The following is a 26,168-nucleotide window of genomic DNA, read 5'->3' as shown; positions in this document are numbered from 1 at the left end:
TGGGCAGCCCGCCGTTAATACCAAAACACAAACGGCTGCGTTTGGAGAGGTGCCATGACTTTGAAGAATGGACTGTTGATGAATAGCATCTCAAAGTGTTCAGCGATGAATCGTGGTTCTGCGCTAACCTGGATGACTATTCTCACAGAATATGGTGACGGATTGGGGAAAGGTCCATATTGCCAATGCTTTGTAGAGGCACAGCAGTGTTACTTCTGGCTTTATTGGGTGGGGTGACATCGAGTATGACTTTAAGTTATGGCTAGTAGTGACTGACGGAACTGTAATGGCACAATGGCACGTCACGGACAACCTGCGTCCTCAGGTGACTCTTCTCCCGGGACGGTATAGTGGTGCCATTTCTTAACAGAACAAAACTCGCTGATGCTGGGTTACTTCGGTGACCAGAAAGATCCTCAAATGTGTCCCCGATAGTACAGCTATGGGACGAGCTCAGACGTCAACGCTGTCCCAGAGCCAGTATCCAGGTGCAACAGTTGTGAGAGCCGGCCGCTGTGGCCGAGCGGTTCTAGGCGCTTCACTTCGGAACCGCGCTACTGCTACGGTCGCAGATTCGAATCCTGCCTCGGGCATGGATGTGTGCGATGATCTTACGTTAGTTAGGTTTAAGTAGTTGTAAGTCTAGGGGACTGATGACGTCCGTTGTTAAGTCCCATAGTGCTTAGAGCAATTTTTTTGAACAGTTGTGAGCCATTTTGCCGCAGGAGATAACACAACAGCTTTATGACACTATTCCCAACTGAATAAGTGCAGGCATCCAGGCCAGAGTTGATGCAGCAATTCTAATAAGTGGGCTCATACTACCAAGTTCTTCGTAAATTTAACTTGATCTTGTAATCACTTTCGTAATTACTGAAACAACATCACATATCCATGATATTCGGTATCGTTTCCTCCTTTCCTTCTGGGTGCTGTCCTGTATGTACACTACTGGCCATTAAAATTGCTACACCAAGAAGAAATGCAGATGACAAACGGGTATTCATTGGACAAATATATTTCACTACAACTGACATGTGATTACATTTTCACGCAATTTGGGTGCATAGATCCTGAAAGATCAGTACCCAGAACAACCACCTCTGGCCGTAATAACGGCCTTGATACTCCTGGGCGTTGAGCCAAACAGAGCTTGGATGGCGTGTACAGGTACAGCTGCCCATGCAGCTTCAACACGATACCACAGTTCATCAAGAGTAGTGATTGGCGTATTGTGACGAGCCAGTTGCTCGGCCAACCATTGACCAGACGTTTTCAGTTGGTAAGAGATTTGGAGAATATGTTGGCCAGGGCAGCAGTCGAACATTTTCTGTATCCAGAAAGGCCCGTACAGGACCTGCAACATGCGGTCGTGCATTATCCTGCTGAAATGTAGGGTTTCTCAGGGATCGAATGAAGGGTAGAGCCACGGCTCGTAACACACCTGCAATGTAACGTCCACTGTTCAAAGAGCCGTCAATGCGAAGAAGAGGTGACCGAGACGTGTGACCAATGGCACCTCATACCATCACACCGGGTGATACGCCAGTATGGCGATGACGAATACACGCTTCCAATGTGCGTTCACCGCGATGTCGCCAAACACGAATGCGGCCATCATGATGCTCTAAACAGAACCGGGTTTCTTCCGAAAAAATGACATTTTGCCATTCGTGCACCCAGGTCCGTCGTTGAGTACACCATTGCAGGCGCTCCTGTCTGTGATTCAGCGTCAAGGGTAATCGCAGCCATGGTCTCCGAGCTGATAGTCCATGCTGCTGAAAACGTCGTCCAACTGTTCGTGCAGATGGTTGTTGCCTTGCAAACATCCACATCAGTTGACTCAGGGATCGAGACGTGGCTGCACGATCCGTTACACCCATGCGGATAAGATGCCTGTCATCTCGACTGCTAGTGATACGAGGCCGTTGGGATCCAGCACGGCGTTCCGTATTACCCTCCTGAACCCACCGACTCCATATTCTGCTAACAGTCATTGGATCTCGACCAACGCGAGCAGCAATGTCGCAATAGGATAAAACGCAATCGCGATAGGCTACAATCCGAGCTTTGTTAAAGTCTGATACGTGATGGTATGCATTTCTCCTCCTTACACGAGGCATCACTACAACGTTTCATCACGCAACGCCGGTCAACTGCTGTTTGTGTATGAGAAATCGGTTGGTAACTTTCCTCGTGTCAGCACGTTGTAGGTGTCGCCACCAGCGCCAACCTTGTGTGAATGCTCTGAAAAGCTAATCATTTGCATATCACAGCATCTTCTTCCTGAAGGTTAAATTTCGCGTCTGTAGCATGTCATCTTCGTGATGTAGCAATTTTAATGGCCAGCAGTGCAGTTATTACGGCAGACAACATAAGTACATCAGCTAGAACGCCTAAAACTGATTGACACTGACTTTAAATTGTGGAGATGTGTCTGTTCTTCTAACCGTAATGGTTTTTATCTGCAAACATCTGTATTTATGCGCAATCGACGTCTGGATTTTAACAAATATTTGTGCAACAGCTGAAGAAATAGTACCATGTAACAGACAATTTTGATGAGGAGATTCGCTAGTCATAAAGAAGGTAATATCTGGCTAAAAGGTAAATATTTGCTTTAAACAGTATAAAGTCACACGTGCAGTGTTTACAGATCCATATTTCCAAAAAACACAAGTTGCTGTGTTGAATATCTTAGGGCGTCTGCTATAGGGCAACACATCTAAGACTGACGGGTTGCCGCACCAACAGGCGTCAACCTTCAAAATAATGACACTTGCTAGCGTACGGTAGCAGTAAATACTAACCAGCCGGAGACACCACAAGTAAATTAGTATATGTTAACCAGCGATCCTGTGGAAGGCTCTGTGAGAAACTCGTGGCGCCGCGTAGCCAGTTGTGGTGCCTGTATCACCATCGGCGGGTTATATTTTCTCTGTTGCAGTCACGTGCCTGCCGGAGGAGAGTATTGTGCCTCATGTGCAAACTACCAATGGAAAGTCGGAATTAATTACAACTTAGAAGATTTATTCTCAAAGGAACGTGATACAACTCGGCGGAATCACTCGTGTCCAGATCCGTATCCAAAGTTCATCTCCAGCAAACACTATCACAGTAGCAGCGTCTGCGATTGAGAGGAGACCTACTCTGTACTCCAGGAGGCCCACCAGACTGCTGCCGTTCCGGACCGCGACGACGTAGGGCTGCATCCAGATTGGCTCCGTCGACTCCAACGGTATGACAGCTGCATCTCTTTAGGCGCCCCCACTGTGAGCTCTTTGGATTATGCGACGCTGCTGCCACTGGAGCGTTGACAGTCGGTGTTGCGGATGACGGTGGCCGCGTCTTACGTGCGGCGACCGCGATGTATGAACGCACGGCACAACGGACAGAACGAGTACCCTTCCACTCAGTGTACATTTAAGAAGCTGCCCGTTACCTAGCCAACCAATTAGTTGCGGATGCAGAGCAATCCAAGGTACACATCAATAGCCAGCACCTAACACATCTGTATGCTTGAGACCTTCGCTCTCACCCTCGATTACTGCCTAGTTGGACTCTGCCGCTAACAGACAATAAATTATGTGGTGGCCTCTAAGGGAGAACTTAGGTGGACTCAGTCTTAGTGGTTAACTAAGCTGGACAGTAATCGATTATCTATTATTCTTACTTGGCGTTTCGAGAGAACTCTGTATTTATTCTCAAAACACAGAGCGAGAAGATTAATTTCTCGAGAGAATCAGTATTATGGTGCGTGGATTTGTTGTCCGAACTAACTGCTGTATTGTGTTTAGCTGTACGTACAGTGACACAGTAAAAGTGTATGTTTTGGATTCAATGTTTGTGAATATCAGTTAGATCTTGTTGTTCTGTTTGCGGTCACGCCAATGTGTTGCACAATGTTCTTCGTACATGACGTTTGAGTGACGTGATTAAATCACGGCGGAATGGAATAGATCTTGCAAAATGATCACTTTGTCGCCCTTTACAAACCAATAAAACTCGTTGATATTGCTTATACACGCTTTTTACGCTTAAATTATGCGGCTAAAGATTGCAACAAGTGTCAGAATTGAGGTACATCTGAAAGTACTTGGATGTAGTAAACGTAACGCGACCATGTGATGTGCCCCTGACCAAGTTTTCAACTCTGAACTGTATCAGGTAACAAGCCGTTTGTTCTTCTATGTAGAGTCAAAACTGTTTTTCTTCAAAGTTCCACTCTACTGTGGTCGGTTTGGCAATGGGAACTTCACATCTAATGAAAATATGTTTAGAGATTTCAGAGTGGAACATCGCTCTTCATGCGTTGATGGAAGACTGATGATTGTTTATAGCCTTATATTGAAGTAACTGTGAGCGCTCGACCGCACCTTCTACGATAAGAGATTGACGTCTTGGTCTGTCGTCTCGTTCCGCAGGGAACAACCCGAGCTGGCCAGCGGTGTTCCAGCAACAAAGCGTTCTTGTCGTCCAAAGTGCGCCGCCGACGCAACCTCACCATCTGGCTGCGAACCAGGGCCCTCAAGATCATCATGGAGAACGGCCGCGCCGTCGGTGTGCAGGTAAGTCGCTACGACAAACCGTAGCAGGATTAGACACCTTATACCTCCATCCCACCGAGCACTCCGCTGGACCATAAATCGTTGCTTATACCGTTGTCATTATCAACATCAAGTAGAAATTACTAAACCAATAAATAGTAACGACAATGATACGATGCTAATACTGAGCTGACATCGTGTTAAGAGGATGACGGTGCTATGACAATGTCACTGGTAAGATAATGAAAAGATTATTGTAAAAATGTAGATAAAACTATATCATTATGTTGATAGTAGGATTGTGATAAGATGAAAATGGGGTGGTAATAAAATGATAAGCTGGAGATGCGATTCTGCCTTCTGTTTCTCTAGGCTCAGAAAAAACTAAGAGAACGGCCCCTAAAGCACGTTACTGCCATCACTGGCCTATGTCTGTTCTGCAGATCCCAGTTCTCCTGGTGGGCTCCACGTCTTGAGAAAGCCATCGATGTGTTGCCGAAGCATAATTTATCTAGCTGGAGAAGTCGTATCTATTATTTGACGGTCCAGTCGTATTGGCGCTTTTCCTACAGCACTCCTGACCAGAGGTTTCATTACCTCTACATGGACAAACGCAAAGATAATTTTAAGGAGACACCAATGTGAAATAAATGGTTGTAATCTGCTCATAATGCGACAACACAGATATTTTCTACTTGGCCATGCCTCCAACGCCTACATTCCTAGACATGCGTAGAAGTACATAATATTTTCTACTAACAAACAGTCCCACCATCATTCATCCTTTTCTGTATTTTATGTAACATTGCCAACGAATAAGTAGGATAAGAGCATATTTACTCTGTATCACAATTTCTGAAAAAATAGTTGCATGAAAACTGTATATTCAGTAGCGACGAGCGTTAGTTGTTATTCCCGAGTGTGTGAATGTGCTACATTTCGAGAGAGGTACATCGCGGACAATTTTCATAACTAGCTGTCACACAAGGTATATAGGTTCCATTACAACGCTGGAGCAACCCACGCAATCCCATTGCCACTCATCTCTGCCCTAGGCTCGCAGCCACGCCGACTCTGGTATCTGTAGGGCTGCATTCCCTCCACATTATTATCTGTGCCTAATAGTGGAATATTACTGTTACAAGTCATTTTCGAAACTTGAAGACCCTTTTCTTATACGGAAATGCTGGCAACTCAGGTAAATGTTATAGAAACTCAACGCCAGCTGTTGATTTCTTACGAAACCACAGAGGAATTTATTTGGTCTAAGTAGTCATTTTGACTGCTCCCACCAGTTGCGGAGGACGTGTTACTATTCTGTGCTTGTATGCGAAAGGACCTACAACTGTTCAAATTCATCAAAATTTGTGCTTAATATATGAGCTTACAGTAATGGCTGAAGGAAAGGTTACAGAATGGGGTCGACTCTTTAAAACTGACCCTACAATTGCGTGCGACGGAGAGAGAAGTGCCAGGCTCATATGCATCCATATCGGATGTCGCAAACTGCGCTTAAAGTGAGTATTTCGGGAAATGCTTACTAGCCAACAAAATGAGCATCCACACACAGCTGCCTGCGCCAAGAATAAGCTTGAGCATTTCCGACTGGAACCTTTGGACTACCCACCTTACAGTCTCAACTTCGCATCTAGAGACTGTTACCTGGTTTTGCACTTCGAACAACGGCTTGGTGGACAATATTTTGAAGGTAATGATGAAACTGAGAACGCTGTTATCAACTGGTTCAGTTCTAAGACGGTCACAACTGCTACGCAGAGCTCTTTAAGAATCTAGTGCAATGTTATGAAAGTATTTAGAAGTGAACGGGTTTAAGTGTAAGAGCGAAATAGAGTTGTAGGATTGTAGGCAAGCAACAAAACACTTTTCTATCGATTCTAATTTTTGATGACCAAACTACCAACAATTTTCAAATGTGTCTCGTGTTATTATTATTATTGGCATATGGTACGTGGATCATCAGTCAGCATTAAGAAATAAAATGAACTAAAAAAAATGTGGTATCAATGGATAGCTATGCAGTCGTACCGATCACCGATAAACACCCTTCTTTGACACCAGCTGCCAAGTGCGCTTGTACAAACTTTGTTCCAGTTATGTTTCTAGGTTAGGTAGTACCTCCAAGTATATGTGGCAAGAGCAAGCCGTTCTGGCATGGGATTTGTCTGACACCATGGGAATGACTTGATTAGCCACTAGCGGTTGTTGTCGTGAGGCTATTTGCATTTACCTCTATGCAAACTTATAAATATGGTTTATCGAAAATACTAAATAATTCAGAATTTCGGTCGCCAGATTGTTAGGGACAAATAACGGAGTATTAACCATCTGGTTATTATGCCGATAACTCGAGTAATCTGATGATGTTATCTGAGATATACCTGTTATTTATTTTAATCGGCATTAAATCGGGCCTCCGTGAGTAACATAGGATCCCAAATCTACAACTCCCTTGGATATACTGAGCTTGTACTCGTTTGTTGTCCAGAGTGCCATTCCATGACTTCATACACAGGGAGCAACGGCTATAAGTGCAGATTTTTTTTTATTGGTGACTGAGTATAATGTACTGAACAACATTAAATCAATGTTTACTTCATTTGCAGACTAATAATTATAGTTATTACAAGTCGCATGTTTTTAGGTTGGGTAGTACCTCAAAGTACACGTGGCAAGAACAAGCCGTTAATGCTGTAGCAATTCTGATATAGGGCTTGTCTGACACCATGGGAATGACGTCACTAGCCTCTAGCGGTTGTTGTGGTGTGGCTATTGGCAGACGCTTTAGCAAATGTGCGCATTTTTACAAAATGGCATTACACTGTTTTTGCGTACGGTGAAGGCGATAACACTGACACAAAAGCCTTTCATGTTGCTTATGAACAGAACATAAGCAAACCAAGATTATCCGAAGTATCTGTTCATTAGTTACAATGCTTAATGATCACCTCAAATATAAATACAAGTTGTAACGGGTATAAATGCAGATACTTTTACATGTGGTACCTTAATATGAACACATATGAGTGTGTTGGCTGATTTTCCTCTGCGTCGGACAGTCTTCCCACAAGCGCGTCACAAACTTCACGACCTGATGTTTTCTGCACGGTCGTAACTGTACCACTAAGCGACCTACTACAGTACAGACTAATCGTTTTGGGTCCACTTCTCCACACTTCAACACCTGACCTGCCGCCCACGGTAAAACAAGCACACTTGCCCTAGCAAATGGAATACCTCGAAAGCATTGTGCTTGACCCAACTTACAGGCGTGAATCAAGCAGTGAGCTGTTGTTGTTGCTGTTGTGGTCTTCAGTCCAGAGACAGGACTGATGCAGCTCACCATGCTACTCTATCCTGTGCGAGGTTCTTCATCTCCCAGTACCTACTTCTACCTACATCCTTCTGAATCTGTTTAGTGTATTCATCTCTTGGTCTCCCTCTACGATTTTTACCCTCCACGCTGTCCTACAATAGTAAATTGGTGAGCCCTTGATGCCTCAGAATATGCCCTACCAACCGATCCCTTCTTCTAGTCAAGTTGTGCCGCAAATTTCTCTTCTCCCCAGTCCTATTCAATACTTCCTCATTAGTTATGTGATCTACCCATCTAATCTTCAGCATTCTTCTGTAGCACCACATTTCGAAAGCTTCTATTCTCTTCTTGTCTAAACTATTTATCATCCACGTTTCACTTTCATAGAGATGATTTGGTGAAGACTGCCAGTCTCGCTAGCGGGATGAAAGCAGCATCGTCGACAGGACTGACTGCGGACCTTTGGTACAGAGCCGAGTGGAGGGTCTGAATCAGAGGCTGAGACGGTTCTGCGACCATGTGGGCTGCAGATTCCTCGACTTGCGCCATAGGGTGGTGGGGTTTCGGGTTCCGCTGGATAGGTCAGGAGTCCACTACACGCAACAAGCGGCTACACGGGTAGCAGGGGTTGTGTGGCGTGGGCTGGGCGGTTTTTTAGGTTAGATGGCCTCGGGCAAGTGCAGAAAGGGCAACAGCCTCAACGGGTGCGGGGCAAAGTCAGGACATGCGGGGACCAAGCAGCAATCGGTATTGTAATTGTAAACTGTCGAAGCTGCGTTGGTAAAGTACCGGAACTTCAAGCGCTGATAGAAAGCACCGAAGCTGAAATCGTTATAGGTACAGAAAGCTGGCTGAAGCCAGAGATAAATTCTGCCGAAATTTTTACAAAGGCACAAACGGTGTTTAGAAAGGATAGATTGCATGCAACCGGTGGTGGAGTGTTCGTCGCTGTTAGTAGTAGTTTATCCTGTAGTGAAGTAGAAGTGGATAGTTCCTGTGAATTATTATGGGTGGAGGTTACACTCAACAACCGAGCTAGGTTAATAATTGGCTCCTTTTACCGACACCCCGACTCAGCAGCATTAGTGGAGAACAACTGAGAGAAAATTTGGAATACATTTCACATAAATTTTCTCAGCATGTTATGGTCTTAGGTGGAGATTTCAATTTACCAGATATAGACTGGGACACTCAGATGTTTAGGACGGGTGGTAGGGACAGAGCATCGAGTGACATTATACTGAGTGCACTATCCGAAAATTACCTCGAGCAATTAAACAGAGAACCGACTCGTGGAGATAACATCTTGGACCTACTGATAACAAACAGACCTGAACTTTTCGACTCTGTAAGTGCAGAACAGGGAATCAGTGATCATAAGGCCGTTGCAGCATCCCTGAATATGGAAGTTTATAGGAATATAAAAAAAGGGAGGAAGGTTTATCTGTTTAGCAAGAGTAATAGAAGGCAGATTTCAGACTACCTAACAGATCAAAACGAAAATTTCTGTTCCGACACTGACAATGTTGAGTGTTTATGGAAAAAGTTCAAGGCAATCGTAAAATGCGTTTTAGACAGGTACGTGCCGAGTAAAACTGTGAGGGACGGGAAAAACCCACCGTGGTACAACAACAAAGTTAGAAAACAACTGCGAAAGCAAAGAGAGCTTCACTCGAAGTTTAAACGCAGCCAAAACCTCTCAGACAAACAGAAGCTAAACGATGTCAAAGTTAGCGTAAGGAGGGCTATGCGTGAAGCGTTCAGTGAATTCGAAAGTAAAATACTAGGTACCGACTTGACAGAAAATCCTAGGAAGTTCTGGTCTTACGTTAAATCAGTAAGTGGCTCGAAACATCATGTCCAGACACTCCGGGATGATGATGGCATTGAAACAGAGGATGACAAGCGTAAAGCTGAAATACTAAACACCTTTTTCCAAAGCTGTTTCACAGAGGAAGACTGCACTGCAGTTCCTTCTCTAAATCCTCGCACCAACGAAAAAATGGCTGACATCGAAATAAGTGTCCAAGGAATAGAAAAGCAACTGGAATCACTCAACAGAGGAACGTCCACTGGACCTGACGGGATACCAATTCGATTCTACACAGAGTACGCGAAAGAACTTGCCCCCCTTCTAACAGCCGTGTACTGCAAGTCTCTAGAGGAACAGAAGGTTCCAAATGATTGGAAAAGAGCACAGGTAGTCCCAGTCTTCAAGAAGGGTCGTCGAGCAGATGCGCAAAACTATAGACCTATATCTCTGACGTCGATCTGTTGTAGAATTTTAGAACATGTCTTTTGCTCGAGTATCATGTCGTTTTTGGAAACTCAGAATCTACTATGTAGGAATCAACATGGATTCCGGAAACAGCGATCGTGTGAAACCCAACTCGCTTTATTTGTTCATGAGACCCAGAAAATATTAGATACAGGCTCCCAGGTAGATGCTATTTTTCTTGACTTCCGGAAGGCGTTCGATACAGTTCCGCACTGTCGCCTGATAAACAAAGTAAGAGCCTACGGAATATCAGACCAGCTGTGTGGCTGGATTGAAGAGTTTTTAGCGAACAGAACACAGCATGTTGTTATCAACGGAGAGACGTCTACAACATTAAAGTAACCTCTGGCGTGCCACAGGGGAGTATTATGGGACCATTGCTTTTCACAATATATATTAATGACCTAGTAGATAGTGTCGGAAGTTCCATGCGGCTTTTCGCGGATGATGCTGTAGTATACAGAGAAGTTGCAGCATTAGAAAATTGTAGCGAAATGCAGGAAGATCTGCAGCGGATAGGCACTTGGTGCAGGGAGTGGCACCTGACCCTTAACATAGACAAATGTAATGTATTGCGAATACATAGAAAGAAGGATCCTTTATTGTATGATTATATGATAGCGGAACAAACACTGGTAGCAGTTACTTCTGTAAAATATCTGGGAGTATGCGTGCGGAACGATTTGAAGTGGAATGATCATATAAAATTAATTGTTGGTAAGGCGGGTACCAGGTTGAGATTCATTGGGAGAGTCCTTAGAAAATGTAGTCCATCAACAAAGGAGGTGGCTTACAAAACACTCGTTCGACCTATACTTGAGTATTGCTCATCAGTGTGGGATCCGTACCAGATCGGGTTGACGGAGGAGATAGAGAAGATCCAAAGAAGAGCGGCGCGTTTCGTCACAGGGTTATTTGGTAACCGTGATAGCGTTACGGAGATGTTTAACAAACTCAAGTGGCAGACTCTGCAAGAGAGGCGCTCTGCATCGCGGTGTAGCTTGCTCGCCAGGTTTCGAGAGGGTGCGTTTCTGGATGAGGTATCGAATATATTGCTTCCCCCTACTTATACCTCCCGAGGAGATCACGAATGTAAAATTAGAGAGATTAGAGCGCGCACAGAGGCTTTCAGACAGTCGTTCTTCCCGCGAACCATACGCGACTGGAACAGGAAAGGGAGATAATGACAGTGGCACGTAAAGTGCCCTCCGCCACACACCGTTGGGTGGCTTGCGGAGTATAAATGTAGATGAATGTAGATGTAGACGTACATGGCTGCACTCCATACAAATACTTTCAGAAACGACTACCTGCCACATAAATCTATACTCGATGTTAACAAATTTCTCTTCTTCAGAAACGCTTTCCTTGCCATTGCCAGTCTACATTTTATATCCTCTCTACTTCGACCATCATCAGTCATTTTGCTCCCCAAATAGCAAAACTCGTTTACTACTTTAAGCGTCTCATTTCCTAATCTAATTCCCGCAGCATCACCCGACTTAATTCGACTACATTCCATTATTCTCGTTTTGCTTTTGTTGATGTTCATCTTATATCTTCCTTTCAAGACACTGTCCATTCCGTTCAGCTGCTCTTCCAGGTCCTTTGCTGTCTCTGACAGAATTACAATGTCATCGGTGAACCTCAAAGTTTTTATTTCTTCTCCATGTATTTTAATTCCAACTCGGAATTTTTCTTGTTTCCTTTATTGTTTGCTCAATATACAGATTGAATAACATCGGGGAGAGGCTACAACCTTGTCTCACTCCCTTCCCAACCACTGCTTCCCTTACATGCCCCTGGACTCTTATAACTGCCATTAGGTTTCTGTTCAAATTGTAAATAATCTTTCGCTCCCTGTATTTTACCCCTGCCACCTTCGGAATTTGAAAGAGAGTATTCTAGTCGGCATTGTCAAAAGCTTTCTCTAAGTCTACAAATACTAGAAAAGTAGGTTTGCCATTCCTTAATCTAGCGTCAGTATTGCCTCACGTGTTCCAAAATTTCTACGGAATCCAAACTGATCTTCCCCGAGGTCGGCTTCTACCAGTTTTTCCATTCGTCTGTAAAGAATTTGTGTTAGTGTTTTTTAGCCGTGGCTTATTAAACTAATAGCCAGCAGTGGTGGCCGAGCGGTTCTAGGCGCTACAGTCTGGAACCGCGCGACCGCTACGGTCGCAGGATCGAATTCTGCCTCGGGCATGGATGTATTTGATGTCCTTAGGTTAGTTAGGTTTAAGTAGTTCTAAGTTTTAGGGGACTGTTGACCTTAGAAGTTAAGTCCAATAGTGCTCAGAGCCACTTGAACCATTTATTAAACTAATAGTTCGATAATTTTCACGTCTGTCAACACCTGCTTTCTTCGGGATTGGAATTATTATATTCTTCTTGAAGTCTGAGGGTATTTCGCCTGTCTCATACATCTTGCCAACCAGATGGTAGAGGTGTGTCAGGACTGGCTCTCCCAAGGCTGTCAGTAGTTCCAATGGAATGTTGTCTACTCCCGCGGCCTTGTTTCGACTTAGGTCTTTCAGTGCTCTGTGAAACTCTTCACGCAGTATCTTATCTCCTATTTCATTTTTATCAACATTCTCTTCCATTTCTTGTTCTTAAGAACATCACCCTTGTATAGACCCTCTATATACTCCTTCCACCTTTCTGCTTTCCCTTCTTTGCTTAGAACTGGGTTTCCACCTGAGCTCTTGATATTCATGCAAGTGGTTCTCTTTTCTCCAAAGGTCTCTTTAATTATCCTGTAGGCAGTATCTATTTAACCCCTAGTGATATATGCCTCTGCATCTTTACATTTGTCCTCTAGCCATCCCTGCTTAGCCATTTTGCACTTTCTGTCGATCTCATTTTTGAGACGTTTGTATTCCTTTTTGCCTGCTTCATGTACTGCATTTTTATATTTTCTCTTTTCATCAATTAAATTCAATATCTCTTCTGTTACCCAAGTATTTCTATTAGCCCTCTTCTTTTTACCTACTTGATCCTCTACTGCCTTCACTATTTCGTCTCTCAAAGCTACCCATGTTCTTCTACTGTATTTAAAAAAAATGCCTCTGAGCACTATGGGACTTAACTTCTGAGTTCATCAGTCCCCTAAAAATTAGAACTACTTAAACCTAACTAACGTAAGGACATCACACACATTCACGCCCGAGGCGTAGCGGTCGCGCGGTTCCAGACTGTAGCGCCTAGAACCACTCGGCTACCCCGGCCGACCTACTGTATTTCTTTCCCCCATTCTTGTCAGTCGTTCCCTAATGCTCTCCCTGAAGCTCAGCTGTAACAATGATTAATCGAAGTTAATCGTAGCGTATGTGAGTAAAGAGGAAGGGCCGTAATGTAACCATAATTCATGGGTAGTAACTGTATAGTTTGCGGAAGATTTACATTTACTTAACGAAACGAAAAGTTTGGCGTGAAACTAGGGGACTGTTTATTGGTTTTCTCAGATTAGCGAAGGATAGGCGGAATAAAAGTAGCACGGAAAGTTGTATGGGGGCTTAATTAAAAAGAAATAAATGCAACAGTTTTAGTAGCTGTGTGACCGGTTACGAAGCCTCGTAACCGGTTGGCCATGAGTAATTGTTTTGGGTTGGCAGGAGAGCCAACACCGTGTTACTAGAGGAAGCCGAAGGGCACGCGTTTTAGCTCACACAGGCTGGCGTGAGGTCTGGAACAGGACAAGGAAATTAGAATTTATAAAAAACGGACGTACCTGGTGGATTACTTAACTTTAATCCATTAATGGTGAATGTCGCTCTGGACGGTACATTATTCACAGTAGCAATAGTAACTGGTAATGGCGCCTTGCTAGGTCGTAGCAAATGACGTAGCTGAAGGCTATGCTAACTATCGTCTCGGCAAATGAGAGCGTATTTTGTCAGTGAACCATCGCTAGCAAAGTCGGTTGTACAACTGGGGCGAATGCTAGGAAGTCTCTCTAGACCTGCCGTGTGGCGGCGCTCTGTCTGCAATCACTGATAGTGGCGACACGCGGGTCCGACGTATACTAACGGACCGCGGCCGATTTAAAGGCTACCACCTAGCAAGTGTGGTGTCTGGCGGTGACACCACACTATTATTAGCACGCAATCTGACTGCATAAAATAAAAGTAAAGAATGACAAGGAATTTCCATTAACACAATTGATTAATTAAGTCCCCTGCAACTATAAAAGCTACAAAACAACAAAGCACAAGTGTAACTGTTCTGTGTCTGGCAGTGTTACTCAACGTACATGTATCTGGCTCGGTTCTGTCTCAATACGACAAAATATTTTAAACATAATTTACAATGAACTAATTGAAAAATCAGAAATACTATAATTGCACATAGAAACCAGAATTACAAGTCTAATTAATGAACACAAGTCAGATGCCTTGTTGACTGCCTGTGAGCAAGAGGCATTGTCATTAAAGAAAACTGTAACACTGTAACCTCCCCCTCACTTATCGACCTTAATGACAGTGAAAAATTAAACCGCGTGCACCTAATGGAAGTTTGGGAAAAGCAATCGTCACCGAAGTTAATTTGTCGGTAAAGAGGGAGGAAAGGGTTACATCTAAATGAGAGGAAAAATGCAAATGAAATTGGTGAAAATTAATTTTGAGAAAAGGGTAAAATTAATAAAGAAAGTAAATGTGCGGTTGTTACGTTAACAATTAATTGGCGTTAATTGGATATTTGAAATTTGGGGAAAATTACGGTCGCCAGTCCTATGGACAACTACTATAATAACTGAAAATGAAAGATTAATGCACATACACTCCTGGAAATTGAAATAAGAACACCGTGAATTCATTGTCCCAGGAAGGGGAAACTTTATTGACACATTCCTGGGGTCAGATACATCACATGATCACACTGACAGAACCACAGGCACATAGACACAGGCAACAGAGCATGCACAATGTCGGCACTAGTACAGTGTATATCCACCTTTCGCAGCAATGCAGGCTGCTATTCTCCCATGGAGACGATCGTAGAGATGCTGGATGTAGTCCTGTGAAACGGCTTGCCATGCCATTTCCACCTGGCGCCTCAGTTGGACCAGCGTTCGTGCTGGACGTGCAGACCGCGTGAGACGACGCTTCATCCAGTCCCAAACATGCTCAATGGGGGACAGATCCGGAGATCTTGCTGGCCAGGGTAGTTGACTTACACCTTCTAGAGCACGTTGGGTGGCACGGGATACATGCGGACGTGCATTGTCGTGTTGGAACAGCAAGTTCCCTTGCCGGTCTAGGAATGGTAGAACGATGGGTTCGATGACGGTTTGGATGTACCGTGCACTATTCAGTGTCCCCTCGACGATCACCAGTGGTGTACGGCCAGCGTAGGAGATCGCTCCCCACACCATGATGGCGGGTGTTGGCCCTGTGTGCCTCGGTCGTATGCAGTCCTGATTGTGGCGCTCACCTGCACGGCGCCAAACACGCATACGACCATCATTGGCACCAAGGCAGAAGCGACTCTCATCGCTGAAGACGACACGTCTCCATTCGTCCGTCCATTCACGCCTGTCGCGACACCACTGGAGGCGGGCTGCACGATGTTGGGGCGTGAGCGGAAGACGGCCTAACGGTGTGCGGGACCGTAGCCCAGCTTCATGGAGACGGTTGCGAATGGTCCTCGCCGATACCCCAGGAGCAACAGTGTCCCTAATTTGCTGGCAAGTGGCGGTGCCGTCCCCTACGGCACTGCGTAGGATCCTATAGTCTTGGCGTGCATCCGTGCGTCGCTGCGGTCCGGTCCCAGGTCGACGGGCGCGTGCACCTTCCGCCGACCACTGGCGACAACATCGATGTACTGTGGAGACCTCACGCCCCACGTGTTGAGCAATTCGGCGGTACGTCCACCCGGCCTCCCGCATGCCCACTATACGCCCTCGCTCAAAGTCCGTCAACTGCACATACGGTTCACGTCCACGCTGTCGCGGCATGCTACCAGTGTTAAAGACTGCGATGGAGCTCCGTATGCCACGGCAAACTGGCTGACACTGACGGCGGCGGTGCACAAATGCTGCGCAGCTAGCGCCATTCGACGGCCAACACCGCGGTTCCTGGTGTGTCCGCTGTGCCGTGCGTGTGATCATTGCTTGTACAGCCCTCTCGCAGTGTCCGGAGCAAGTATGGTGGGTCTGACACACCGGTGGCAATGTGTTCTTTTTTCCATTTCCAAGAGTGTATAATTAGCACGAAAAGCGTGACAACTGAAGGTTGACACGTGTTGTGTGAAAACTGAATGTTTGCCAGAAGTAATAAATTTTGCTACACTCTGACTTAATTTAGCAAAAGAATTAATAAAACCGGAAAATTGAAAGTTAATTTAGTGACTGATTTTAATAGTGAGACTTGTTTCTGAAGCACTATGAAATTCAGTAAAATAAGGTTAGTCTTGGGCTACCTCAACAATCATTTCAAAAGCTACTTGAATCTACGCAATTTAGAAATAAGAGATTTAACTTTGAACTTGAATTAAATGATTCTGGACAATTAACAATAGTAAAATTTAGTACGTACCAAGCTGAGCTGCAGTCATAGGTAAGCTAAAATATGCTAACAAAACTCGCACTCTTAATTTGTGCTTGTGTAATCTAAGTATTGTAGCCAGCTATGAATACCTTAACTGAACTTTGAAGTTAAAGCAGTGTAATGGAATGATATTACTTTAATGCTGGCGTCTGAATTTCAACAACACTAGGGTTCATTTCGGAAAAGGAAGGGACCCTGCTTAGTAATACAATTGAGACAATGAGCAACAAAGGTTCATGCTAAGTTGCTGTAATTTTGTGATGTAACAATTTTAAAAGCTGAGGTCTGCCATACAGTTCTAAAACTTTACGTGCTTCCAGTCTTCCTTGTTGGTAGATTGAAGGTTTGAAGCCGTCGATCGAGGAGGTGGCGACAGTCAGTCATTGTCGGCCGTCGCTGTTGCAGAAGCTGGATGTTGGCGCGCCTTCTTCTCGACACGGTCAGCAGGCGAAACGGGGTCTTGATGTGCGCCAGCTAATGCTTCCCGTCCGCGACACCGTGTCAGAAACTATCATAGCAAGTCGAGCGCAATTACATGCTGCCAAACCCCGAAAGCGCGGCAACTCGCGGGAGCTTCACACAACACACCTGCTCCACCGCCCAACCCCAGCCAGACTCTTGTCTGCTCTGCCCGCGCTCCACCAACGCCACCTAGGTGGCGTTGGCTCCACGCGGCAGAGTTAACACTACCAAAGATCCTCAACACTTTGGTTCTCCACACGACCTATCGATGTATTCGTTCGATAGCATAGTTTCCCTAGGCAAGACCCAGCGTAAAATACAAATAATATTTACAAAACAAACCAATTATACATCGACATAAATGCATATATATATATATATATATATATATATATATATATATATATATATATATACACAAATAGTAAAACAATTACAATATATAAAGACACAGAAATGTCATATCTTCAGGTAACGAATATAGGAAAAGAATTTATAGTACAATAGATGGAAATAGGAGGATATGCATTTCTGGCGTTACAATACCTTTTTACCTCATTATATATTGACGAAAATTTTCCATTACACCAGCATCATAAATCAAAAGCCCATCTCCTCAAATACACTCTGACAATTGCAACTTCTTCCATCTATAAATTACACCATCTACTCTCTCGCCCAACAGAACAACAACTGCCCTCGACATCCTCTGAACTACTACTGCACCAGTGGAGGCGGCGGAATAATAATCTTTGGCGCAATCTCTGGCGCTGTGACTCAGTGTAGCCACCTTTCAAAGTATTTCATGCGAGATAGACAATCCAAGTTACACCTTCAGCACCAGGCGAATGTGACGTGAGGTTTTTTGCTTATCTGAAGGAGCATGAAATACTTTCTGGGCTACTTTTGTTTTGTCCATACTACATATTAGATGCTTTTAAAGAGTGCGTGAGGTCTCAATACAAGACGTTTGTTCTACGGACTCCGACTTTACGAGGCGGAAGTTCCACAGTTGCTGCTACAGAAAACTTAAAACAGTGAGGCGGAGTTATATTGCTGGGTCCTATTTTCTCTGCTATGAAAGTGCCTACTAACGTAATTTTTAGTGTTTTCTGTTATCAACCTAAATAGTTTCCAGAATGAGATTTTCACTCTGCAGCGGAGTGTGCGCTGATATGAAACTTCCTGGCAGATTAAAACTGTGTGCCCGACCGAGACTCGAACTCGGGACCTTTGCCTTTCGCGGGCAAGTGCTCTACCAACTGAGCTACCGAAGCACGACTCACGCCCGGTCTCACAGCTTTACTTCTGCCAGTATCTCGTCTCCTACCTTCCAAACTTTACAGAAGCTCTCCTGCGAACCTTGCAGAACTAGCACTCCTGAAAGAAAGGATATTGCGGAGACATGGCTTAGCCACAGCCTGGAGGATGTTTCCAGAATGAGATTTTCACTCTGCAGCGGAGTGTGCGCTGATATGAAACTTCCTAAACCTAAATAGTTGTTACTAAATACTCGGATAAATTTACAAGCGACTTTTGAGGAAACTTTTGCAAAATCTGTTATGTTGCTGTTACCTAGCGGATGGTAATGGCCAACTAGGTCTTAGCAGAAGTATTTAATCTCACAGCATCCTCCTTCGTGAAAACTGACTATCTTAACAATCATCACCATCCTATTGAAAACGAATATAAATTTTAAGAAGTTAAGCCAAGATTAAAATAATTCGAAATATTTCTGCACTAGGAGGATAATATTATTTAATGTGTATCTGAGTCGTCTTCGGAACAGAGAAAATTGCAACCTTGATTTAAGTTGTTATTAATTAAGAGGGATGAAACAGCAAACGCTTGCGTTATCACTGAGAGCCGCTGCCAGCCCCTCTGTGGGACGAGGAGGATTAAATGACTAATAGAACGTAAGGAAACTTAGTACGTTTACTCTCTAGAATACGCAGACTTTTGGACTAGAGGTGACGTCATGATTTGAGTGTTGTGTTGCTGCCGCAGGTGGCCCGCAAGAGCCGCGCCCCGGCCGTGAGGGAGGTGCGGGCCCGCCGCGAGGTCATCCTGTCCGCGGGGACCCTCAGCGACCCACAGCTGCTGATGCTGTCCGGCATCGGGCCCAGCCAACACCTGCGCGTGAGTACTCCGTCGTCCTCACCACTCAATCACTCCGTCACTTCGCACGCATTCATGTACACGCACAAAAGAAGCACAAACACAAACACACTCGTTTCTTCAAACATGTTGTAACACAACTGAGCAGTTACATGTCACCGCGCGATCTTTAGTCCATCTCAAAATATCTGTGTTTCCTTAACTGTGCTGGGAGAATGGACACATTTGGTGACTGTTGAAGCCAAGTTACAGTATTTTTCTCTCGTGTGAGACAGGTCAGGCGAGTCAGCATAGTGTCTGGGCAGGCTGGTCGCTGCAGAACAGAGGGCTCTTTCCCTAACCTTCTCAAGGGTTGCGAAAGTCCAAGAACTCACAGGATGCCTGTGACAGTTTTTTGTCGAACTTTTGAACTCAAGGAAGTTCCGTTGAGCCCCGGAAGTGTTCGCAAGCGTGACGAATCTGCCCTCCCTGCAGGGTGCTCAAGTGTGCTACTCCGCCATTTTGTGCTTCCACCGCACGAGAACTTTTCGTATTATGGAATTTCCAGCAGCAGCCCACCACTACTTTTGGTTTACCAAGTGATTGGCGAAATGGCAATCGGCGTGCCAACCTTCAGACAACTAAGGAGTTTACAGTGGGCGCTATTCCAGAATCTTAGCAGTTTCTCCCCTGCGATTTGTGTTGGATAGAAAAATCCTGTGGTAATCGTGATAGACTCTTCCCTTGGGGAGGACATGTTCTGGAGCGGAGGAGTGTGGTATGGTTCCACGACGTCTTTTTTCGGTCGCCAAGACGCTGGTGTGCAGACTTGGACCGGTTTACTGTTTAAGTGTCGCAGTTTCGGAGCAGATCAGTCCTTTTACCTGTGAACAGCTCACATCTTGCATGACCTTAAACTCGCAACTTACGTTGCATTTGTATTAATTCAGAGTTGTATTTAGTTCAACAGTTTCCTTTAATCGCTTTTGTGAGCTGCTCAGACCTATCGGAACGCCATTTACACGTTCCCTAGCAGTTTTCTTTGGTATCAGTTTCGTTCGCTCATAAGTAATTGGCGTTTTATCCATGGTAATTTGTGTGTTATTCAAATAATCAAATCCATTGTTTTGTTTGATAAATCGATATTCTTTGTGCAGAGGTTTTGTTAATAATCGATTTAACAGCGCTGGACACCCAAGTTTGTGACTCTTTGAGCATTCCTTGGAGTGTTAACATCCCATGATTTTTAGTTTCAAGCTAGGTTTTTCTTTATTTTACCATTCTTACAATAATTCTACTTTTTTATGAGTGTCATTGACTTCCGATTATATTCTATATTCTACATAAAGGAAATAAACTAGATTAATTATAAGTGATCCATTTAACTTTTCTCACTCAACATCGTGGCTTTGAACAAGCGGTCCTTCATTACTGAAAATTTTATGAATATGTTTAATCACATTTGTTTACTTTAATCTATGCTTTCATTGTGTAGGCGACCCCTTGAAATACAGTTACCCCCATTGAGATCAATTTGAGGACTTTTCAGTGGGAACATTTTATTGTTGTATTCAGAATGAATGATATTTCAATGAGCAGAAATATCATTAATTTTTTTTCTGAAGGCATGAAATCGCTGGGAAGGTTTTTCTTTTTTTCCTGATCTCATGAGTGTGGCAGGCAGAGTGCACGGCTGCTGCTGAGCCCCAGAACGTCTCACTGCAAAATGAAACCGTTATAAAAAGAGTAGATCAAGGAGAGAAAATAACATTTCCAGGCTACTATTTTTCTATGTTCCATATTTAATGAAAACATTTAATCATACAACCGATTTTCACACCTGTCAAATTCACGTTGCAGCGATCCCTACCCCTTCCTAACTAATTAATTAACTAGGGTGAGGTACGTTGCACGTACTACCAGCGCATATTGTTCCTCTTGAACTGTTGCATGTGGAGGGCTACGTTGAGCAACTCGTAATGAGGAGGTCTACCACACTCGCAAGTTCTCTAATTCACCGCCAACAAGTTTGCTTGCCTGGTGTCTTGTAAAGCAGTCTCAGTATCCCAGTCGGACGCTATACGAGCAAACAATTCACTGCGAATGCTGGCATGGCAAGCGGGAAATCTCGAAGCTATACGGTGCCAACTTGTTTTTTTAAGAGAAAAATCAAGGAAAAACCACGTTTTAGGCCAGTTTAATGGTAATACTTGAATGTAAGTTCGCAGATTCTAGTTACGACATATCGAGCGCCATTTCGAAATTATACAATTATCTCCTCACGGCCGGAGTGGCCGTGCGGTTCTGGGCGCTACAGTCTGGAGCCGAGCGACCGCTACGGTCGCAGGTTCGAATCCTGCCTCGGGCATGGGTGTGTGTGATGTCCGTAGGTTAGTTAGGTTTAATTAGTTTTAAGTTCTAGGCGACTGATGACCTCAGAAGTTAAGTCGCATAATGCTCACAGCCATTTGAACCATTTATCTCTTCACGAATGTTACGGCAGTTGGAAGCCGACACTCGCGAATTTGGATATAAACGGTTTCCGAGGCACTTTTAACTCACTAAATTACTTTTGCGCGAAAACACATTCGGTTTACTATAAATAAATGATGCCTCTCCTAAAACTAGTCTGTGACTGCCTGATAAACGTTTCCCGAGGCTGACAAATACTCTAACTTATTTTGCAAAATATGAAATATCCATGTTGTTAGCATGAATCTAGTCGAAGACTGTCTAGTGAGCTAGTTTCGGCATTTTGCGTCCGCCTGCGTAGCGAGCGTTTCTGATTGGTCGCTTTAATGGTCTAGTGACTGACAGTCTTAAATAACATTCTAACTGAAATGTTGGCTTGATTTTGAAGTTACTGAAATCATTGTTCGGAAGCTGTCAGTGTGGATAATGTCGACTTGCGGCGGAGCGGTTCTTTCCGTCCCTTTACGACGGACCTGCACCTACCTGTGAACATTGTCTCAGCAGATCATCAGTAGGTTCAAATGGTTCAAATGGCTCTTAGCACTATGGGACTCAACATCTTAGGTCATAAGTCCCCTAGAACTTAGAACTACTTAAACCTAACTAACCTAAGGACATCACACACACCCATGCCCGAGGCAGGATTCGAACCTGCGACCGTAGCAGTCCCACGGATCATCAGTAGGGAAGCCGAGCGAAACCTACTGTACTTCGACGTGAACCAGGCTGCAATTAAAGTCACTAAACTACGCTTTGGGAGAAAGTTTTCACAAGAAATGAAAGGTTGGAAATTTTGTCCTCAATTAATATATTCTGAAACTTAGGTGAACAAGTATCACTGCGAAGCCCGTGCTAGTCTTAACACAGTCACTCACAATCCCTTTCACTCACGTTAGCATGTTTATGGTGTTGCATTTCCCAAAAACGTAATAGCTACAAAAATACTGGTTGTTTTTGATTGATAATGCTCGCCCAATATTAAGTCTGTCGGTACCAAATGCAGTAACAGTTTTTAGCCACCGACCTGCTCAATACGCCACGCGGAATATATGTCTTTTCTCGTCACAAAATTCACTTAAAAATTCCGAAATTTCTACATACACATCGGAATAATTATGCCGTCACTTTCCAACACTTTTGATGCATGAAACACTGCTAGATCCGGCAACTTATCATTTCCATCGGAACTACTATTACACACGTCCGAACTGTTTCATAGCTAGGCTCCGACTCTTCTCTAGAATACTCTAAGTCTTCTCTACCAGCAGAGAAAGGCGAGTGAACAATACTGCTTTACCATTAGTCAGTTTACTCAACAGTCAATAGCAAAACAACACTCTCCCGCGTCAGTCCGCGCTTTTCATCAATAACCAATCGCAAAATAGTAAACCTAGCGACTGCACTTTTTACCGATGTAATGATCTAATATGCTGAAGTTTAGTTTATGCATAAAGTTATTTACTATTGTTATTTATACCTGAATTAACTTTACCTTTACCATAAACTTACTTTACAAATCTATTCGACAAAAATCCCCTTTGTCCATATCCATACTTCTTCGAAATGTTCCCACACTAAATCCTACTACATAACTCGTTAAACAATTATCTTTATATTAACCTTAAACCACACTCACGCATCATTCATACTGCTGAAAACATTTATAACATTTTACATACACAAAAAGACATAATAACACTTTATGAAAATACTAGAACAGTTTATGAAAAACATTCTATTACTTTAGTGCACTGTAGTGGGCACAATCGAAACTAACATCACAGTCCCCCTATCCAATATTGTCCTCTATCGGCTGATACACAAACTACGTGCGCGCCCAGTCTCGCGTCACCATCTGTAACTATCCAGCTCTGAGACACATCTCCCACTTAATCGCCTCCAAGGCAGGATCGGTATACGGCACTACGCCTCAGACTCTCTAGATGGAGTTGTTTATAAACATTTAAATAGTTAATACACATATCAAAAAAGTTTTCCATCACCTCGGTTCCAAGAGTTCCGGAACCTGTACAGAAAATTGGAATAGAGATCAACGTAAACATGATTTCCGCCCTTTTTATTGCTCATGAAAACCACACATTGCATGTTGTACCACCATACAGCGAGACCTTCAAAGGTGGTGGTCCAGATTGCTGTACACACCGGTACCTCTAATACACAGTACAACGCCCTCTTGCATTGATGCATGACTCTATTCGCAGTGGCACACTGTCCACAAGTTCATCAAGGCACTGTTAGTCCGGATTGTCCCATTCATCAACCGCGATTCTCCGTAGATCGCTCAGAGTGGTTGGTGGGTCACGCCCTCAATAAACAGCACTTTACAAGCTATCCCAGGCATCTTCGATAGGATTCAAGTCTGGAGAACATGCTGGCCGCTCTAGTCGAGCGATGTCGTTACCCTGAAGGAAGTCATTCACAAGATGTGCACGATGGGGGCACGAATTGTTGTCCATGAAGACGAATGCCTCGCCAATATGCTGCCGATATGGTTGCGCTATCGCTCGGAAGATGGCATTCACGTATCGTACAGCCGTTACGGCGCCTTCCATGACCACCAGCGGCGTATGTCGGCCCCACATAATGTCACCCCAAAACTGCAGGGAACCTCCAGTCCAGGGACTCGCTGGACAGTGTGTCTAAAGCATTCAGCCTGACTGGATTGCCTCCAAACAGGTCTCCGATGATTGTCTGGTTGAAGGCATATGTGACACTCATCGGTGAAGAGAACGTGATGCCAATCGTGAGCGGCCCATTTGGCATGTTGTTATGCCCATCTGCACCGAGCTGCATGGTGTCGTGGTTGCAAAGATGGACCTCGCCATGGACGCCGGGAGTGAAGTTGCGCATCGTGCAGCCTATTGCTCACAGTTTGAGTCGTAACACGACGTCCTGTGGCTGCACGAAAAGCATTATTCAACATGGTGGCGTTGCTGTCAGGGTTCCTCGTAGCCAAAATCAGTAGGTAGCAGTCATCCAGTGCAGTAGTAGCCCTTGGGCGGCCTGAGCAAGGATCGACAGTTCCTGTCTCTCTGTATCTCCTGTATGTCCGAACAACATCGCTTTGGTTCACTCCGAGACGCCTGGACGCTTCCCTTGTTGAGAACGCTTCCTGGCACAAAGTAACAATGCGGACGCGATCGAACCGTGGTATCGATCGTCTAGGCATGGTTGAACTACAGACAACACTAGCCGTGTACCTCCTTCCTGGTGGAATGACTGGAACTGATCGGCTGTCGGACCCCCTCCGTCTATAAGCGCTGGTCATGCGTGGTTGTTTACATCTTTGGGCGGGTGTAGTGACATCTCTGAACAGACAAAGGGACTGTGTCTGTGATACAATATCCACAGTGAACGTTTATCTTCAGGAGTTCTGGGAACCGGGGTGATACAAAACTTTTTTTGATGTGTGTGTTAATTAATGAAGTTAAGCATTTGCCGGCAAGCCTCAGAGTGTGAATCATCGCTTGCTCTGTGTGCTGCAGTACGACACGGCTCCTGCTCGCATTTCTGTTCTCACGCTCCGTGACCATTTGTCCTTCTGTGGGAAGGGGGCTGCTAACGATCCTAATTGCTTGCGTTTGTGCAGTAGCGTAAGCCTCTCTACACTACATGACGAAATTTAACAACATACCGGTCGATGTGAGGTATAACATTTACTGGCGTCTCTAGAACTGTAGCAGCGCCAGAATACTGCAGCAAAATTCAGGAAGACTTGCAGAGAATCGATAATTGGTACAGAGATTTGCAGTCGACCTTGGACGTAAACAAACGTAATATACTTGTTCATAAAAAGGAGAAGAGATTGTAAGTTTGTAGCCTTTTTGTCACCACGTGCAAACTTCGTAAACATCCTGAATTTGCATGGTTAAGCCACTATTAGAGACAAAACTGATAATAAAACAGGATCCCACCAGCCTCACCCCTTCCTAGGTATTAAGAATGACTGAACTCAAACTTTAGTTCAATAAATAATTCAATGGGAAAGGATATTTTCAATTAAATTAATTGGAACCATTGATAAAGGTGAGGCAACGGCCTTGCCGCAGTGGATACACCGGTTCCCGTGTGATCACCGAAGTTAATCGCTGTCAGGCGTGGTCGGCACTTGGATGGGTGACCATCCAGACCGCCATGCGCTGTTGCCATTTTTCGGGGTGCACTCAGCCTCGTGATGCCAACTGAGGAGCTACTCGATCGAACAGTAGCGGCTTCGGTCAAGAATACCATCATAACGACCGGGAGAGCAGTGTGCTGACCCCACGCCCCTCATATCCGCATCCTCCACTGGGGATGACACGGCGGTCGGATGGTACCAGTAGGCCACTCGTGGCCTGAAGACGGAGTGCTTTTTGTTGTTGACAAAGGTGATTGATATGCCGATTGCTCGAAATATTACTCATTACTCT

General features: G+C 44.5%; 1 protein-coding gene across 1 annotated transcript in view; it reads left to right on the top strand.

The window, feature by feature from the left end:
* Nucleotides 1-26,168, top strand: part of LOC126100784 (glucose dehydrogenase [FAD, quinone]-like) — a 182,753-nt gene that overhangs the window by 3,778 nt on the left and 152,807 nt on the right. The window contains exons 2-3 of the mRNA XM_049911405.1: nucleotides 4,425-4,568; nucleotides 19,177-19,308. Of these exons, the coding sequence (XP_049767362.1) occupies nucleotides 4,425-4,568; nucleotides 19,177-19,308 (276 nt within the window). The remainder of the gene's footprint in view (nucleotides 1-4,424; nucleotides 4,569-19,176; nucleotides 19,309-26,168) is intronic.

This window comes from Schistocerca cancellata, chromosome 9, assembly GCF_023864275.1.
Source record: "Schistocerca cancellata isolate TAMUIC-IGC-003103 chromosome 9, iqSchCanc2.1, whole genome shotgun sequence".
Lineage (NCBI taxonomy): Eukaryota > Metazoa > Arthropoda > Insecta > Orthoptera > Acrididae > Schistocerca > Schistocerca cancellata.
Note: the sequence above shows the minus strand (reverse complement) of the source record. Positions and strands in the feature narration are given on the sequence as shown.